The 19,723-nt window shown below is 40.3% G+C and overlaps 2 protein-coding genes across 3 annotated transcripts; both read right to left on the bottom strand.

Moving 5' to 3' along the window:
- Nucleotides 1–7,699: 7,699 nt before the first annotated feature.
- Nucleotides 7,700–9,336, bottom strand: LOC134744748 (uncharacterized). Its single transcript, XM_063678664.1, has 2 exons — nt 8,653–9,336; nt 7,700–7,938 (listed from the first exon to the last, which is right to left on the bottom strand). Exons 1-2 carry the CDS (start codon nt 9,325–9,327, stop codon nt 7,798–7,800), a joined length of 816 nt encoding a protein of 271 aa, XP_063534734.1. The 5' UTR covers nt 9,328–9,336; the 3' UTR covers nt 7,700–7,797.
- A 4,588-nt stretch (nt 9,337–13,924) lies between these two features.
- Nucleotides 13,925–18,554, bottom strand: LOC134744865 (uncharacterized protein K02A2.6-like). Of its 2 annotated transcripts, none has more exons than XM_063678797.1 (2): nt 17,081–18,554; nt 13,925–16,117 (listed from the first exon to the last, which is right to left on the bottom strand). In XM_063678797.1, exon 2 carries the CDS (start codon nt 15,909–15,911, stop codon nt 14,133–14,135), a length of 1,779 nt encoding a protein of 592 aa, XP_063534867.1. In that variant the 5' UTR covers nt 15,912–16,117; nt 17,081–18,554; the 3' UTR covers nt 13,925–14,132. Both variants share the same exon structure in this region, with proteins under 2 accessions (XP_063534867.1, XP_063534869.1).
- Nucleotides 18,555–19,723: the final 1,169 nt, after the last annotated feature.

The raw sequence follows: 19,723 nt of genomic DNA, 5'->3' as shown, positions 1-19,723 counted from the left end.
CGATGCTATTTTATTTTTCAATCGATTGCGCCTTGTATTTTTTTAAGTCTGAATACCACAAAATTTTGTATAGTAGATTTTGTATTGTATTTTTTCAAAATAAAGTAGCCCATATCAATCTTCAGAGCATAAACTTTTACACGGCATATTTCATTAAATAAAGATATATGCAGTACACGGTTTTCTCATTTGTAATCTCTCATTTGTTTCTCATTTGGATCGTGAAAGTTTAAATCAGTATTTCTCATTTGTAATATGGATAGTGCAAAATTAGCTCGCTACGAAATTGTATGAAAGTTTCATATTTTCATATTGTTCGAATTGATCAGAATCTCCAGCAACGCGCTTTATGCATATAATTATAGCAATTTAGGTGTAGCTCGTATTAATATAGTTTGAATTGCTTGGTCAATGAATTAGGTGTGGATGTAGAGTTGAACACAATGCCCACAAATTCCGGCAGACCATTAGGGACCTTAATTTAGTCGAGCTGCACAGCTTAGGTCAGCTGCGTTGATTTTGAATGCTCCTCTTTCCACGCTCAATCGATTTATGTATAGCCGAGTACACAAGCCAACATTCCAAAAATATATTTACACGCCTCTAAAACAGTAAGGTCGTTTAAATATATTTTTGAAACGTTGGCTTCTAAAATATTTGTGAACTCGACCGTACAAGCGGTTCACTTCGAGTTGGTCTCTAACACGTGACATATTTACCCCTTTAGGGTCTACCGCCAACATAGGCAAATCGAAGCCTTATCTGCCTCTGTCGCATGAATATGCAAGAGCGATACAGAGGCAGATAACGATTATAACTTTTTTATATTGGTGGTTGGCCCTGTTTCCTTCTGCTCTGCTTGCGGCATGGGTTACCAACTCGAAGTAACCGTGCGATCTATACAAGTACCTAAATTAAGGATTTTGATTCGTGAGCTTATGAAAATCAGGCCTGACAGCCGTAACAATATTACTATTGCTGAAATACTTTAAGGTCTTATATTCATTTGAAAACTGAATAGGTAAAGTAGGTCTTTGTTTACTAGCTATCACCACATTTGAAGTGCACATTCGGGAAGTTTAAGTAAGATTGGATTACTCTAAGAGACTTTAACAAGAAATAGCACTCTTCTGTGAGCACTTACAATCTATGCAGACTTCCTATATTGACAACATTGGTTCACCGCAAGCAATAACACTCTATAGTATATTTAAGTATATGCAAACTAGGCTATTCTATCTGAAGGAACAAATTGTGCATAGTACTAATTGCTACATGGGTAACTATTTTCCTACACATTATAATAGCCACTTAAATCTGTGATAATAGCATTGACAACTATTTCTAGTTAGCGGAAAAGCGGTTATATTATATTGTATTGTAGTTCGGGCGATTTTTCGCAACTCGACGACTGGCGCCTATTTTGCGTGACATGGGGGTGGGCTAGTCCTGCCAGCCCAGCTCCTCGAGGAAACCTATGAAACCTTTGATGTTGAGTAGGACCTCGGGAGGTCTCTCGGGGATCCGAGATGTTTTTCCCTGTATGCGGCCACTCCGCTGCACTCCAGCACCACGTGAGAGGCTGTTTCTTCTGTCTCCATGCATCCTCTGCATAGGGGACTGTCTGTGACAGCTGTTATAAAAAGATGTTTGTTAAATAGTCCATGACCTGTTATGACACTGATTACCATGCTCAGTCGGGTCTTTCCTAATTGAAGGAGCACCCTTGTGAGCTTTCCGTTGATGCCAGCCATGGCTTGTTTGGCCTGTCTGCATCCAGTCTGGTTTAGCCAATGTTCTGTGTGTAGTTTCCCTGTACGTGCCAGCAGCATTGAGCGTACCTTGCTAAACGGTATCGGGAGGATCGGTTCTGGGCCAATCGCTCCCGCACTCGATCCTTGCCTGGCAAGCTCGTCCGCGGCATCGTTACCCCGGGATCCGCTGTGTCCTTTGATCCATTGTAGGGTGATCTTATTGTTATGACATACCTCCATTAGTCGTTCGTGGTATTCGTGTATAAGTTTGGATGTGACTATATGGCTTTTTAGAGCCATCAAGACTGCTCTACTGTCGGAGAGTATGCGGATGGAGGATCCTACTACCTTCCTTGCAGTGATGATTTATGATGCCCATGCACTCAGCTTGGAATACCGAGTTATGGGCTCCTAGCGGAGTGGTGATTGACATGTTCAGGTCTTCTGAGAAGGTTCCAGAGCCCGATCCGCTGTCTGTTTTGGACCCATCAGTGAAGATTCTGAGCTCCCGAGGATTGAGTCCTTCGTAATTGTCGTCCTCGTATAACTGTATTTTGTACCTTTTGTCGAAGATAGCTTGTTTATGAATCCGATCCGTGCCCGAATTGAGCACTGGAAATTCGTCATATACCTTATCCAGGCAAGTTGTGTGAAGAGCTCCTATGATGTTGGACCATATATTAAGGGCTCGCAGCCTTACCGCTGAGACTCTGGCCTCTTGTTGTATGTGTAGGTGCAGCGGTGGAAGGCTTAACATGACCTCCATGGCTGCAGTCGGTGTGGACCTCGTACAGCCAGTGGTGGCCGCGCATGCTGCGAGCCTTTGGAGTCTTTGTACCTTGTCTCGTACGTTGCCTAGGTTTGTTCTTGGCCACCAAACCAGAGCACCGTAACAGAGTAAGGGGCGGATTATTGTCTTATAGAGCCAGAGAGTAATTTTTGGGTTGGGTCCCCACCTCTTACCAATCATCCTTCTGCATTGCCAGAAGACAACTCCCGCCTTGTCTATACGTTTGGTGATGTGATTGTTCCAGTTGAGTTTACTGTCGAGAGTTAGCCCTAAGTACTTAACTTCATCGGTCAGCTGTAGCTCGGTTCGGGAAAGTGTTGGTCTGGTAAAGTTGCCAAGCGCCCTTTTATTGGTGAACATTACCATTTCTGTTTTGGTGGGGTTGACTGATAGGTCGAATTCTCTACACCAGCGTTCTACAATCCGAAGCGCAGCCTGGGTGAGATCGCAGACTGTACTGGCAAATTTACCTGATATTAATATTGCCAGATCATCAGCGTAGCCTATTGTGTAGAAGTGTTCCTCGTTCAGTTTGGTTATAAGGTTGTTGACTACTAGGTTCCACAGCAGAGGTGACAGGACTCCCCCTTGAGGGCATCCTCGCACCGCCGCCACGGCCTGCGGTTCACCTGCATACCTTATAGTTCTTTTGTATAGCATGTTCATAATCCACTTTGTGAGTCCGGGTTCCGCGCCGTGGCTATCCAAGGCATTCCCTATGCTGGTAAAGTGGGTCTTGTCGAAAGCGCCCTCGATGTCAATGAAGGTGCCGAGGCACAGTTCTTTGGCATGGATGGCTCTCTCAATGCGGCTGACGACCATGTGTAGTGCCGATTCTGTGGATTTACCTGAGCTGTACGCGTGCTGGTTGTTGTGCATCGGTGTGTTCTTTAGCGTTCGATCCCTCAGATCCCTGTCGCACAGTTTTTCCAGTGTTTTCAGCAGGAATGATGTGAAACTGATGGGCCTGAAGGATTTAGCCGCCGTGTAGTCATTCTTACCTGGTTTTGGTATGAATATCACGTTCACATCCCTCCATCTCCTGGGCAAGTACCCCCAGGCTAGGCATGCTGCAATGATGTTGGTCAGGGTTTCCTGGATAAGCTCTAGACCCCACTGTAGGAGAGCAGGGAAGATCCCATCCGGACCAGCCGCCTTCAAGGGATGGAAACTGTCTATAGCCCACCTGAGTTTCTCAGCGGTGACGACTCTGTGCGCCATTTGCCAGTTGTTGTCTGCTGTACTGTATACCTCATCGTGCTGATCTTCATCGGCAAAACTTACGCATCCTGGAAAGTGAGTTTCCAGGAAAAGGCGTTGGGTCTCTGCAAGGGATGATGTATACGTGCCATCGGGTTTCCGGAGTGAGCCCAATTGTGATGTGGTCTTGTACGCTAATGTTTTCCTTACACGGTTGGCGTGGTCTAGTGTTTCGATGCTGCTGCAGAAGTTCCTCCATGATAAGGATCTCCAGTACCGCAGTCTTTTTTTGTAATTGGCCTTGGCTTCATAGTAGTTGTCCCAGTCTACCTCGGCCGTTGTGTTCATGGCCCTGTTGAAGAGTCTCCTGGTTTTCCGTCGGAGTCGCTCCAGTTCTGGACCCCACCACTTGTGTCCCGTTATGGCAGTCCTTGCCGGTGGTTTTAAGGGACACGCCTTGTGGTAGCTGTCTACGAGGGCATCGGTTAAGATGTTTACCTGCTGTTCTATCTCAGTCGATTCCCTGAAGTCGTCCCTCGGAGGAAGCAGGTCGAGGCTTTCACCTAGGACCTTCCTGAAAGTGGCTCGGTCCGTTTTCCTGGGATTCCTTCGGGCGGTTGGTGTGTCACTAGATGCTAGTAGATTAAAGCGAATCCATCTATGGTCTGAGCAAGAGGCCTCCTGGGAGACGTGCCATCCCATGACTAGTTCACTGACCTCCTCCGAAGCCAGAGTCAGGTCAATAATCGTTCTGCATCGTTTGTTTACGAATGTTGGTTCGGCACCTACATTTAAAATGTTTAGATTAGTAGTCACAAGATATTCAACAAGTGTCTTACCTCTGTTGTTACTGGTCTCCATTCCCCACAGCGGGTGGTGTGCATTGGAGTCGGCCCCGATGATTATTGCGAGGCCCGCTCTCTCGCAGTGGCTGACCAATCGTTGTATTTCGGCAGGCGGCGGCTCGTCCTCTTCGGGAATATACGCCGAGGCGAGGACTAGGTCGCGACAGTCTGTTGGCAGTGGAACTTGTAGTTTAATCGCACAGGTCTCTGGAACAGAACTCAGTGAGCGGTTGTGCAATGATATTGTTAGTGGTTAGGATACAAGCCCTAGGGACGGCGTGTACCGTGGAGTAATAGAGCTTACCTTTCGTGTCGGAGAGCCCGCGTATGTGTCCGTTGCCCACCCATGGTTCTTGTAGGAGGGCAACGGCTGATGGCAAACCTACCAGGCAGCGTCTCAGTTGGGCCGTAGCGGCCACGCTGTGCTGGAGGTTTGCTTGTAGGACACTAGCCGGTGTCCATGCTGTCGGTGGTGGGGTCTCCGTCTTGCATCTCCCCTCCCTCCTTCAACATGTCGGCCAGCCCCGTCTCTATCCAAGCCTACAGGTCTACAGGGTTGAATTTAGGTGGCCGGGCTCCCACGATGTTCTTCCTCGCCTCCACCACGATTGCTTGGTGCAACCCGCGGAGAATGGCGTGGGATGTTTCAGCGGAGATCTTACCCGACTTTGCGTCAGTAATGACGATCGTCAGGTCAGATGCCGCTGCTTGTGCGTACGACGCATTCGGTTGGCTGGGGCTCACTAGTCGCTGCTTTTTGTTATCTCCTTGCGGGGAGAAGGACTCTTCTCGCGTCCTTTTAGCAGTGGCTCGTGCGAACTTGCCTGGCCGTCGTTTGGGTGAAACTGCAGTCGGAACAGCACCCAACAAACATATTAGCCATAACAACAACTCATTTAGAGTCCTGAGTGACATAGTAGTTTTATAAGACCCATAATAATAGTTTTAGGTGATACTATGGAAATAAACGGTCTTATTAATACACTGGCGCTAGTAAGGTGATATAATAGACATATGATTGCATAAAGGCTGTAATAAGGTGGTATTAGCTGCCTCTTTATATATTATGGTTACCACTTTAAGTAAATTTTAACGCTGAAGGTTCTTTTGGGGTGCCCATTATAACTTACCCGCGCTATAGCTCTATAATCGTGTTATGTTTACCTTTTAGTGCTTAATGCCGCCTTTAGTGTTACAACAGCCATAAAAATACTCTTAAGCCATTTAAGAGTGGCAACAGTAATTCTTATAGCTCTTAGTAATATAGTGATACAACCGACATAATTTTCCCTGTTAAATCACGTAGTTTTTTAGTGCTAGAAGTGCTATAACAGCAGTATGGAACCGTAGCTCTTCAAGAGTGTTTGTGCGAACATTATTACAGCTTAAAGTTATTTTTAAGTATTTCAGGTATAAGATACCTCTCTCTATAACCTTTAATGGTTTATCGTGATACATTGTTGTTTAAAGTTGAATACCACATCAAATATAGCCTTAATAGGCCCAAAAGCTCTAATAAACTACGACATAAGTGTGAATAATCATTTACGCCATTTTGTTTACAAACAAACACAAAAATGCTTGAAATATCTAGTAATAAAGCAGTAATTGTTAAGGTCATTTTGTTCTGATATTACAATATCTAGTGTGTTTAGTATAACCATTCACAAAACTAAAGATTATAATTAACTTACTTACAAAAAATAAACTAGGCTAGTATTTTTAGTATACAAAATTTATCAAAACATGTATATTCACAAGGCGCTTGAAAATTGAGATGTAAAATACCATATATAATGACAGAAAAGTAATAACCGCAATAGAATTTCCGTTGAATTCTCTAATACGTGTCGTGAAACTTTGCTGTGTACTCACCAGGTAATAATGTGTCTGTATTCCCGGCTCTGGCTGGGTGAGGCTTCCCACTAGTGGGTCGCTTCTTGGGCCTGCGGTCCACTACCTACCAGTCTAGGAATGTGTTTGGGCCAGTCTGCTCCCCAGATGAGCTAGGTTGCTGACCAGCCGGGTGGTTAGCTTGACGCACTGTCTCTGGGACAGCTTGTCTCGCATGTGTGGCTTCACCATTAGCGATGAACGCTGCTGGATCAGCTTGGGGGTTTTCGTTCGACCTGTTATCCATAGTTCGTACGTTTTAACTTCATCCTCATCGGCTCCCACCCTACAAGGGCCCACAACATTGGAAACGCTTACCGGCACATATAAAAGGTGCTTTAAGTTGTTAGGACACCGACTCGGGTATAGAAGTGAGAATTTGGCTAGTTGCGCGATATCGGAAATTTGTGAAGGTGGGACGTAGGGTCGCCCAGGTCAGACGCCCTCCGCCAGAATCACCTAAACGAATCTCTCAGCATGGCCTTTCACCACCACATCAGCAGCCGAAACTACCTCTGCGGCCCTCCCACTTCTAGACCATTTCCCGGACTGTGGCTAGTAGCCCGGGCCACCGTTTCGCCCGAAATTCGGGCCGAAGCAGACGTGTTGCCACGCGGGTTGGCAATGGCTCAATCGCCAGGATCCCGTCATCCTTGCTTACGGCGCTTAACTGTGCAGGTCCTAGCACAGGTGGGTTGTGTGTAGGTTGTCAGCAGTAACCCACTCCTGCTGACAACACCAGTGTGGATGTTAGCCGTGACTAGAAAGAGGCACGAATGCCAGTCGCTAGTGACGTTGCCCAGGGTGGACCAGAGGAGACAGACGGACCTTTGGGCGGGCCGAAGCCCACCCAAACTTCCCCCTGTCTCCCGCTCGGGGAGGTCATCACACCACTCCACCCCAAAAGCGGTTATTTGAAAAAATAAACTCGCTGTAATTTTCTATTCATTGCAGTAACAGTGTGGAGGGAAATAACACTAGCATTAAGAGAGATTGAAAAATTCTATTTGACCGTCTGGCATTTCCCTCGTACCTCTATCCAGCTAATAAAATTTATAATTTCTAACGTACTTTCCTTTTGAAAGAACATGGATGATAATTGGAAATACAAAAGTTAATTTAATTGTGAGACAACTTTTGTTTTCTACCTACGTACCTACGTACGACCCAGATGCTCAATAAAAATATTATTAATTAACAAATAAAAAAATATTAAAATGCAAATATATTTAATTCAAGCAATCATTCATTAAGTTCAGTATAATAAAATGTATGTACAATAATAATTCCTTACCTATCTAAAACATGCATTATGCTACGGCCAGCACATGCCGAGTGCTTGCATAGGCACTATTAGCCAATTCTGAAAGTTTATCACTGAATCATCATTCGTAAGATGAATATAACCTCTATACCACACAGACACAATACAGACATAATAAAACAGGAATATTTTCTTAAGAGGCCGTAATTGATTTTGGAGCAAAAAATGTAAAATTGATAGATTTAGTCGTTGAAATTATACACGTTTTGTTACGTAATATCTAAATAGCAAGTATTGATTTCTATTAGCACGTCTTCTCATCTTGCCTTTTAATAATGAGGTCGCGAGCGTGCGTCACCGGTAATGCATGAAGAGAAGGGGCAGTTTTTAAAAATTCGTCAAAAAATCATGGTGGTAAATTATACAAATTGATGTATATAGTTTCAGCAAATGTTGTAGAATGTTTAAGTATCAAAATTACGTTGAAATTAAGTCGATTTCAGAGAAATTGTCATTTGTTTTGAAGTAATTTCTGGAGAAAATTGATTTCGTCTAACTTTCATTTACACTACTTTAAAGTCATAATAATAAAAATGTAGTCTGATAAACGTCAAGTACAGGATATGTGTAATACAAAATTACCATGTTTAGCAGTCCAAACTTTACGAAATTTAAAAATAAGAGCGACAAAATCAGTGCTTTACGCGCGTTTACCTAAACGTCCATCAGAAAAGCAAACATTACTAATTTAGTGAGTCTGTTTTCAAAAAACTGATCTGTTTAAAGGTAAGATAAGAAGACGTGCTAATAGAAACCAGTAATTGTTATTTCAATTAGGTAACAAAAGGTGTAAAACTTCACGGACTAAATCTATAAATTTTACATTTTTGCGACTAAAATCGACACCGGCCTCTTAAACTCTTCACTACAAGCTTCAAATAAAGGATGGACAGTACCTGGAGTATTCTTACAATGAATATTATTAAACTGCATATCATACACAGCTAAAGGTCTGGATAAAGGAGTCCTTGGCACGCCAAACTCGAGATCCAAAATCCAAGGCGAATGCTTATTTATATGTTTAATTTTGCACAGTTCATCAATTATCGGATTCGGATCTAAAGTGAGCATCTTCGATTTCGGGAATAAATCTTTCGGTAATGTTAGATAGTATTCTAAAGATTCAATAGCGTCGTGCTCTTCGACTGTTTCATTATTGTCTTCATCTGTTAACGTTACCGGTGTTAGGGCCGCAAAACTTGAGTTTTGTTCGTAAACGTGATCCAAAGCCGTGCAAATGTTATCAGCTACATATGGCACGACTGCTGGGTATGTAGGTGTGTATAGGACATCCGTGTACGGCAGAACAGGGGTAGGTATTATGGGTAATGGAGGAGATATTAAGGCGAGCGGTACCGTCGGCACAGGAACTGTATACAGCTGATTAATCTGAGGCGTTATCACATCCCATTGATACGTGTAAGGGACACTGTAATTTGGTATAACATAGTTAGGATCGTAGTAGCTCCCCATTTCGGGTTTATTCAATGTTATATTGTTAATAATCTGAGTCAAGTTCATAAAATTGTTGGGACCTATTTCTCTTCCGCAATTTTTTCCTTTTTTCCGCCGTGTTGTCTTGCCGTGATACATCCGGGTTATCATACTCTTTTATTGATTTGTTTTTTATTTCATCTTGCGGGAGTTTGAGGGCCATTGTAAAACATATCTGTAATTTAAAGGTTTGTATTTTAACATTCCATCTCTAATACCAACATATTCCAAGTCAAACAAACATATAAATCATCACATCATAATAGTCATTATGTGAACTTACTTTTAACTGCTAAATTTAAAATTTAAAATACTTAATTCACACATACACACACTGATTCGTGATTGATGTAAAATTTGAATCCAGCAAGTTAACGCTTTCGTCATGACATTTAAAACAACATGGATGGATAGATGTTTTATTTGGCATGGATCCGTGCAAATCTGTAGTCACCAACGGTTAGTCAAATATTGCTTGTTGTACAGAAGACATTTTTAACTGTTTGAGCGCACAACAATTTACTGTAAAGCACCAAACAGAGCCATTTAGCCTGCGAAGCAGAACAAGGCACAATAAATAAACTTGTCTTAAATTATGGTCACACCATTCCACATGATGACTGTCAACATATTTTGCCTCCAGCTTTTGTATTTTCCAAAGATGATTTACCCAGTAGACGGGACATAATGATATTACTATAGTTTGTCAAAGCACAGTCTCATTTCAAATATAGACAGAGAAAATCATACTACTATCCTTTTTCTTACACTAGTACTAACACCCAAAAGAAAAGGATGAGTATAGTTTTTTTTGTTCTTATTTACTGACAATTCTTCTTCCTATTACTAAGAATCCGCTGTCCGTCCGTCTAGACAGACGGACAGACAGTCAGACACCTGACTATCCATCTGTCACCAGGCTGTATCTCATGAACCGTGATAGCTAGACAGTTCAAATTTTCACATATGATGTATTTCTGTTGCCGCTATAACAACAAATACTAAAAACAGAATAAAATAAATTTTTAAGTTGGGCTCCCGTACAACAAACGTGATTTTTTTGTCCTTTTTAGGGTTCCGTAGCCAAATGGCAAAAAACGGAACCCTTATAGATTCGTCATGTCTGTCTGTCTGTCTGTCCGTCCGTATGTCACAGCCACTTTTCTCTGAAACTATAAGAACTATACTGTTGAAACTTGGTAAGTAGATGTATTCTGTGAACCGCATTAAGATTTTCACACAAAAATAGAAAAAAAAAAACAATAAATACTTGGATTTTTTTTTTCATCAAACCCATACGTGTGGGGTAAATATGGATAGGTCTTCAAAAATTATATTGAGGTTTCTAATAACATTTTTTTCTAAAGTGAATAGTTTGCGCGAGAGACACTTCCAAAGTGGTAAAATGTGTGTCCCTCCCTCCCTGTAACTTCTAAAATAAGAGAATGATAAAACTGAAAAAATATATGATGTACATTACCATGCAAACTTCCACCGAAAATTGATTTGAACGAGATCTAGTAAGTAGTTTTTTTTAATACGTCATAAATCGTAAACCGCAATTTACCTTTCACTCACGTTTCACATAAAAAATACATTGTTAAAATTATGTAATGTACGGAACCCTCGGTGCGCGAGTCCGACTCGCACTTGGCCGGTCTTTTTTCAGTAATGGTACGGAACCCTTCATGCGCGAGTCCGACTCGCACTTGTCTTTGTTTCCACTGTAACTTAGAATTTCTTTTAGAGCAGTCTCACAAATTGCAGCCGTTCTCGACTCTACCTATAACGACCTCCATTGTTGGTGCATCCTGTACGCATTTTTGTATCGGAATTTCACGTATTTCTCACTAACAGTGAGACAGCCAAGAAAATACGACAAAGAAAATGGAAGATCGAGCGGTATTATTATAGGAAATTCCGCGTTATGTTTAGTTGTTAGATACATTTATTGAATCCTTCTAACTGCCACGTGAATTCTAATTATTCTAAACTTGAAGATAACCAGAAATAAAATAACCAAATTTCCTTGTTCCGAAACTTTTTTGCTGAAATAAACATCTTGATGAGCAAAACAAAAACAATATTACGTAGGTACGTTATAGATAGAGAACTAACTGGTTCTATTAATATATTAAGTACCTATATATGTTAGTCTTAGATTAGTCTTAGATGCGAGTTCATAATTTGACATTTCTTTCAGCGTCGAATTGTAATTTGAGTGTAAATTGAATAAAGAATATATACCAAAAATAGGGTTGATATTAGTTGTACTAAAGTAGGCATTTGTGCCATTTTGAACCAAAAGGGTACTTATTGTCGCTTGTCAGTAAGGCGGTATTTCCATATAGCTTCAATTAGAAATCAACCTTATCGACAACCGATAATGTGGTACCTTTTGGATGAAAACGTCACATTTAAAGGATGACTCACGCGAACGTTCCGGATCGGGGACGGGGCGTCCTACGTCCTACACTTCGTTTTTTATGACGCATGATTGGAGATCACGTGATACTTTCTATAGAAAATAAAGTGTCGGACTCGGACGTCTCGGCTCGGACCCGGAATTTTCTAGGGAGTCATCCCTCCCGATTTGAAAACATTACCGACCTATTTATTTAAGATGATGTTTCCAAGGCAACCCGCAGGACCTCTATGTTATGCCAACGATTAAATAAATAAACGTACCTTCATTGCAAAGTACTCGTCTTTAGTTGGTTTTTTTTCATCACACTTGCTCATAAAAGATCTTATTTTATGCAGGTGTACTGAAGGACAAAGGCCTATATTGTTCCCGCGTGAGTTATCGATTCTGATGAAAAAAGCCACGAGTGTGTTATAGCTTTTTTTTTAAATTATGCCACTAATTCATACGAACCAAGTAGTACTTTGAAAATACTAACTTTTACAATATTTTTTTTGTTTATGCTTTAAAATATTTAATTTGATTAATTTAATAGCCGTTTCAAATATTTTTACACATTTTTAAATTGTGGCTGAATGCCGATAGGTATGTGCCTCCGATGCCTAAACTGCCAAAAAATTTCAAAATGGCCGACGAATGTTTGAAATGTCACCGTATGTGACCTTTCTTCGCAAGTGTGTGAAAAACATTGTGTGTAACTCCGGGGGTAAGAATATTGTTACTCGAGTCTTTAATTCACTCCAGCCTAGGGCTGTCGACAATATTTCACTTACCCCCCACGTTGCACAATATACTATTGTACCGTTTTGCTTATCATTCAAGCATTTATACATCCCATTCCAAACAATGGCGTCAGATAATACCCGAATTATCCCGTAAACAAACGTTACTGTGGCATAAACTGAATGTTAAAACAATAATGCAGGCATAAGAGGGAACGACCCAAAAAACCTTGCGGAGTAAAAAGCGGGCAAATAAAAATTTTCCTCAATTTTCAACAATAAACCTGCGACCTGCACAGATCACAACTATAAGATAGAGTAGTTTGACTTCTGGCTGTCGTGTTTCGGAGGTTACGGAGCTAAACTGCTAAACCCGACTCAAGAACAGACGATAAAATAATCTATGTTCGTCTATAAGATAATTGTAGTAAGTATCGACCGTATTGCTTAAAACAAAATTTTAATAAAGCAGGTAAATTACTGTTGATAGATACACAATTACAGACATAGTGGCAACATGGAAACTAAACCAATCGGGCTCTAAATAAAATTATAATTAGAAAGACTGTGGAACTCCTACAGGTTTCTCGTAGGCACGTTGAAAACAAATGACACGTGCACGGCGCACCCACACCAATTTAGAGCGCGACAGGTAATTTCAGTTGTATCTAATCTATGCTTAAATAGGGTTAGTAGGGTTGCACATCACAATAGAAGAAAATGAATGCAGTAACTCAAGTAGAAGTAAACAACAGGCGGTCTTGGAGCTTAAAATCGTTCTCTTCATGACATTTAGGTAAAGAAGAGACGCTTCCCACATATATATTCGTACAATGGCCCACCTGTTGCTATCTCTATTGCACGTGCATAATTATATAGCTGTCCCGCCCATAATGCCGGTTGTCAATGTCACTGGGCGAGCTTGACACCAGACGGGTCAATGTTCGAAGATCTATGTGTATAGCGTCTCTTCTTTAGCGGAAGTTCATCACTTATTCTGTGATACAGGCTTCAAAGCGGAATCTAGAAGTGGTAGTCTATGGATCTACCGTCAGCTCGTTTCCTTTAATGACACCCGGCGTACCTATTCCAAGTTTTTTTTATGGAACAGGTATTTTAAATGGAAGGTCATCAACAAAAGACGATTATCACTTTTGATCCCCAAGGACAGCAAATTGTATACTTTCAGTAAATCGTGAGAAACTTTGCGAGAACACTAAAGAGGCCCACTCATTTCAGTCCGCCGGACGATATCAGCCTGTCAGTTAACCCTCTGCGACTGATGTGCGGTATATCAGACACCGCCAAATAAACTTTTTGTTGATATAGCTGGTCAAGCAAATCTTGTCAGTAGAAAAAGGCGGAAAATTTAAAAAATGTAGGCGCGAAAGGACATCTTCCCATAGAAAAATTGAATTTCGCGCCTTTTTCTACTGACAAGATTTGCTTGACCAACTATATGTCGGTGTGATGTTGGGATGCTCGAATGGGTTTATTTGTATCCGGTAATTAATTAATACCAATACTAACTGTTTAACTATTATTTATTGTAATAAATGATAAGAGCACATCTTACTAGTTCAACGTCTTTAACCCAAGAGAGGGAGGGGCGGAGCAGACAGCGTTTAGTTACCACAACTCTCCCCCAGCACATTTATAAAAGAACAGCGAGAAATTAACTTACACTAATTACTTATAGCTAACATTTGGTTAACATGGCGTTTTATGTCTCTCCCCTCCACATTTACCAAATATGTAACCCCTGGTGTCAGACACTCCTTGATCTCTCCCGCAATCCACTTTCGTTTTTTATCTCTATAATCTCTGACCATGACTTTCATCCCCACATCAAAAGTCACGTTTCGATTTCCCTTACTGAACTCTACTAATTTTTCATTATTGATTTGCAACCTAGCACTTACTGGCTGTGGTCTAAGTAAAGAAAATCTAGTTCTCAACTCCCGCTGATACATTAATTTCGAGGGGCTGACACCAGTGGCTCTATTTACACTTGTTCGATAATCGACTAAAAATAAATTTATGGCGTCTTCCAGTGGCTTGCCACTGGCTATAAATTTTTTTACATGGCTTTTAAAGGTTTGTACAAAACGTTCGGCGGCTCCATTCGTTGCGGGATAATAAGGTGGGGTGTAACTTATTTTTATATTTTTACTTTTACAATAATCTTGAAATTCAGAACTCGTCCACGTTGTCCCATTATCCACCACCAAATGGAGCGGGTAACCATACCGAGCAAATAGTGACTTAAAAACTTTTAGTGTATTAGTAGCCTTTATATTAGACATCACATATGCTTCTGGCCACTTTGAAAAACTATCTATCACCACTAAAAACATCTTACCACAGAAAGGTCCAAGAAAATCCGCATGTAAACGCTCCCAAACTGTATGGGCCGGTGGCCAGGGCGTTAGGGGTACCTTTTCGGGGGCCTTTCTGTTTTCTAAACAAATCATGCATGCATTTGTTATATCTGTGATATCCTTATCTATAGTTATCCACCAAAAATATGACCTAGCGATTTGTTTCATTCTATTTATTCCAAAATGGCTTGCATGTAATTCGTTCATTACTAGATTCTGTAGACTTTTTGGAATTATGACTCGTGTGCCCCATAGTAAGCAACCCTGGTCAATACTTATTTCATTTTGTTTTTCATAAAAAGATTTTAATTCTTCATTTAACATTGCTTTATCAGGCCAACCATCAGTACAATATCTCATTACAGTTGATAGGGTAGTACATTTTTTTGTTTCTTGTTCCACCATTTTCCAATTTACATTTTCAAAATTTGATAATGACAAGAATTTTAACACACTTAATTCACTACTGTCTAATATTGGATGGCTAAAAGTACTATTGTCTGGCGTGGGGTTGCGAGACAAATAGTCTGCGGGGTTGCAATCTGTTTTTATATGTTGGATAGTGTAGTTAAACCCTGACAAGAATATAGCCCAGTGCTGTAATCTTTTACATGCCATTTTTGGTATACCTTTTTTAGGGCCAAATATAGTAACTAGAGCCGCATTATCGGTTTGTAACTCGAATGTCCGTCCAAACAAATATTCATAAAATTTAGTTATTCCAAAGATTATAGCATATGCTTCCTTTTCTATAGTTGGATACTTTATTTGAGTATCACTCAATTTTTTACTGGCATAGGCTACTGGTTTCACTACACCATCCTCAGATTTCACAGAAAGAACAGCGGCCACCCCACAGTCTGAGGCATCACAGCTTAAAATTATCGGCAGTTCATTGCTGTAATGAGATAAAGTGGCTGTTTTTGTTAAAGCTCCTTTTATTTTTAAGAAGGCGTTATTACATTCAGGGGTCCAACAAAAGTTTTCATTCCTAAGGCAATTATACAAAGGCTGTAGTATTGTGGCCATATCTTTTAAAAATCTATTATAATAATTTACTTTTCCTAAAAAGGAACGTAACATTTTTATATTTTCGGGTTGGGGTGCTTTCAATAAAGGCTCTATATTTTCTTTAATTACGCTGATCCCTTCACCTGACACATGATATCCAAATACTGTTAGGTGTTCTTCAAAAAACTTGCACTTTGATATTTTTAATTTTAACTCTGCCTCTGTGAAGCGTTGCAATACAGATTTTAATCTTGAATTTACTTCTTCTATTGTTTTTCCTGCAATGAAAACATTATCTATATAAACCTTCACACCCTCCAGTCCCGACAACAACTGAACAATCAGGCGTTGGAAAGATCCCGGCCCAGTGCTGACACCATAGGGCAGATATAAGTATTTATATATGCCCTTTTCAGTCACTATTGTTGTTAGTTCTTGTGAGTCTGCATCAAGTGGTGCTTGAAGGTAGGCTTCTTTCAAATCCAGCTCACAAAAATAACTATTTCCTTCAAAATTTGACAGTATGTCATTTATTGTCGGGAGAGGAAAATGGTCTATTTCTAGGTTAGGGTTCAAAGTTACTTTGTAGTCCCCACAGAGGCGCACTGAGCCATCACCCTTCATAACTGGTACCACTGGTGTACCCCATTCGCTAAACTCTATTGGAGCAATACGACCATTTGCTAACAGTCTATTTATTTCTGTTTCGACCTTGGATTTTAATGCAAAAGGCACATTTCTTGCTGGCAAAAATTTTGGCTTAGCATTTGGTTTTAATTTTAGGGTTATATTTGCCTTTTTAAAATTACCCCACCCCGGTTCGAATACAACAGGGAACTCTTTTTTTATTTTATCTAGATAGGCCTGTTTGGTTGGAACATTACTACATACATTAATATTTTGTTGTAGTTTGAACGGCCACAACTGTAATTTTTTTAACCAATCTTTTCCTATTACTCTTGGCAACCCATCTTCTACAACTATGAGGGTCATATCCTCAACTTTTGATTCATTAAATATCACATTCAAATTCTTTAATAATCCAATTGGTTTTGAAATGGACTGGTCAAAGCTGATCATAGTCATTGTAGAGTTTTCTATGTTGATTTGTGGGAAAAATTTATTTTTGTCACTTTTATTTATTGTAGTTATATCTGAACCTGTGTCCACCTCAAAATCAAATGGAATCCCTTCAATTTTTAGCTTTAAAAACATAGATGGTACTTTTTTAAATAACTTACATCCCAAATTAAGTGTTTGGTACATGTCTTCTAGATTATTCGTTTCACAAACATCTTCTTCTTTTTCTTCAGAGCAAACCACCGTTTTTAGGCTTGGTTTCTTTAGGGGGCATAGCCTAAATATGTGTCCCTTCCTGCCACATTCCGAACAGTACTTAAAACGCAAGGTGCACTGATCCTTCCAATGTCCTGTCTTGCCGCAGCACAGGCACTTTGACTGTTGTTGTTGTTGACGCCTTTTTTGAGGCTGTAGACTCGCCTTCCCACGATCTGTAGAGAGCTTGAACACATCAACTGGCTTTGCTGATAGTTTAAAAGCCATCTCTGCTGTCTCCGCGACTGCTGTTAGCTTTGCCAGGGTCGCATCAGCCATCTTCAAAACTTCATATCTGATTGTCTCGTTGTGGACACCATTCAACAATCTTTCTTTTAAGTGTTCATCTACATCCTTGAAATCGCAGTCTTTAGCCAGTTTGCGAACCGCTAACAGGTATTCTTTTATCGTTTCACCTTCTTCTTGCTTTCTGTCCATGAATCTCGCTCTGTGCACTGCTAGATTTATTTTGGGATGGTAAAATTCTTGCAGCTTTTTACATAATTCTTCGTATGTACTTTTAATTGGTATGTTTGGGGCGCATAACCCTGACAATGTGTCATACACGTTACTTGTTAACTTCGTAATCAAGAGCGGAACCTTTTTGTCTCCAGAGATGTCATGCAATAACATGTAACAATTGAGTTGTTCTTCGTAGCTCCTCCAATTGCCACCACTGAAATTTTCTAAGCTTGTAATAGGGAGCGTTGACTGGTGCGTCATTTTTATTTTTTTTGTTTTTACGTGTTCCCGAAGCGCTTTTCGTAGGTCGTCGATACTTGGATTTGGGCCTGTCGTTAATCCTAATTGTGTTAAGAGTTCTGATAATGTATCTTTTGGTACGTCTTGTATCCACGACGTTTGACCACTTGCAATTTTACTTTGAAATTCTTCAAGCGACATTATCGATTGTTCCTTGTTGTCGATCTTCACTTCAGTTGTATGCAGTAGCAAATAAGATGGCGGCTGCCATGTCTGTTTTACCGACAGAGTTATGACACTTGCCGTATAGTGGCGTTTGACGTTTGCGTTTTGATATTGCTTGAATATATGCTCTGCTTTACCGACTGATTGTGATTTCCTTCAAGTTTACTGTCAATTAATTGCTCTGTGGTGACGTTTTGGGGATTGAAATTATGTTGATAACCTCTAATTGCAAGATGTTAAAATACATACAGTTTCACGTCGATTCGTAACCTTCTCGTCGCCAGTGTGATGTTGGGATGCTCGAATGGGTTTATTTGTATCCGGTAATTAATTAATACCAATACTAACTGTTTAACTATTATTTATTGTAATAAATGATAAGAGCACATCTTACTAGTTCAACGTCTTTAACCCAAGAGAGGGAGGGGCGGAGCAGACAGCGTTTAGTTACCACAGTCGGCGTACGGCTCGATATAGCTCTGTCTCGCTCATTACCTTCCTAAAACGACTCGCGGCATCGGACAGTGATGCCCGAGTGGCGACGCGGTGTACACACCGGGAGATATGAGCTGTGGAGTGAGGGTGTCCCACAGACGTGAGTACAGCAATAAGTCCTGGGTCTGACATACCTCACTTCATAAAATTATGTACTTGTCCATAGTGTGAATAGTGTATATCAGACGTCACCACAAAAATATTAATTTTAGTATAGTATCGGTCAGACGTCACCTCACAAAAATATTAATGTTTCTAGTGTGTGAGATACCTAACCACATAAATAATTATATTTTAGATGGTAGATCGAGGGAAACCCTTTAAAATAAGTACCAACTTCAGGACTGATTATTGCCTTATTCCGTCTTTAATTTTTCTCAATTTTTCTTTCAGTTATAAATACAATATTAAAAAGTAGGAAAATTATTCAATTTACTAGAATTTGTTGATTGTTTAGTTTTTTTATATATTTTTTTTTGTGAGCCTTAGTACAAATTGTAAGAAACTGTAAACTGTTTAAAGTTTATTATATTTGTCTTATGTATTTTATTTTAAACCCATTTTACAATTTAATTTATTAAATTATTAATCGAATGATCGATTAATAAAACAATAGCTACCATTTTGCCATTAGTTTATTTTTAATGAATTATCGAATATGACGTCTGATAAACTCCACATTTAAAACAAAAATTTTACAGTTCCGAACAACTGACAAGCCGATATCGTCCGGCGAACTGATAATCATTGGGCCCCTTAAAGTGTAGTCTTAAGGGCGTTGTGAAAATCAAATATTTTTCGACACCTTTTTAGGGTTCCGTACCCAAAGGGTAAAAACGGGACCCTATTACTAAGACTCCGCTGTCCGTCTGTCCGTCTGTCCATCTGTCCGTCTGTCTGTCTGTCTGTCACCAGGCTGTATCTCATGAACCGTGACAGCTAGACAGTTGATGTATTTCTGTTGCCGCTATAACAACAAATACTAAAAACAGAATAATATAAATATTTAAATGGGGCTCCCATACAACAAACGTGATTTTTTTGCTGTTTTTTCCGTAATGGTACAGAACCCTTCGTGCGCGAGTCCGACTCGCACTTGGCCGGTTTTTTCTACTTAATTTTTTTAA

This window comes from Cydia strobilella, chromosome 10 (assembly GCF_947568885.1).
Source record: "Cydia strobilella chromosome 10, ilCydStro3.1, whole genome shotgun sequence".
Taxonomy (NCBI): Eukaryota; Metazoa; Arthropoda; class Insecta; order Lepidoptera; family Tortricidae; genus Cydia; species Cydia strobilella.
Note: the sequence above shows the minus strand (reverse complement) of the source record. Positions and strands in the feature narration are given on the sequence as shown.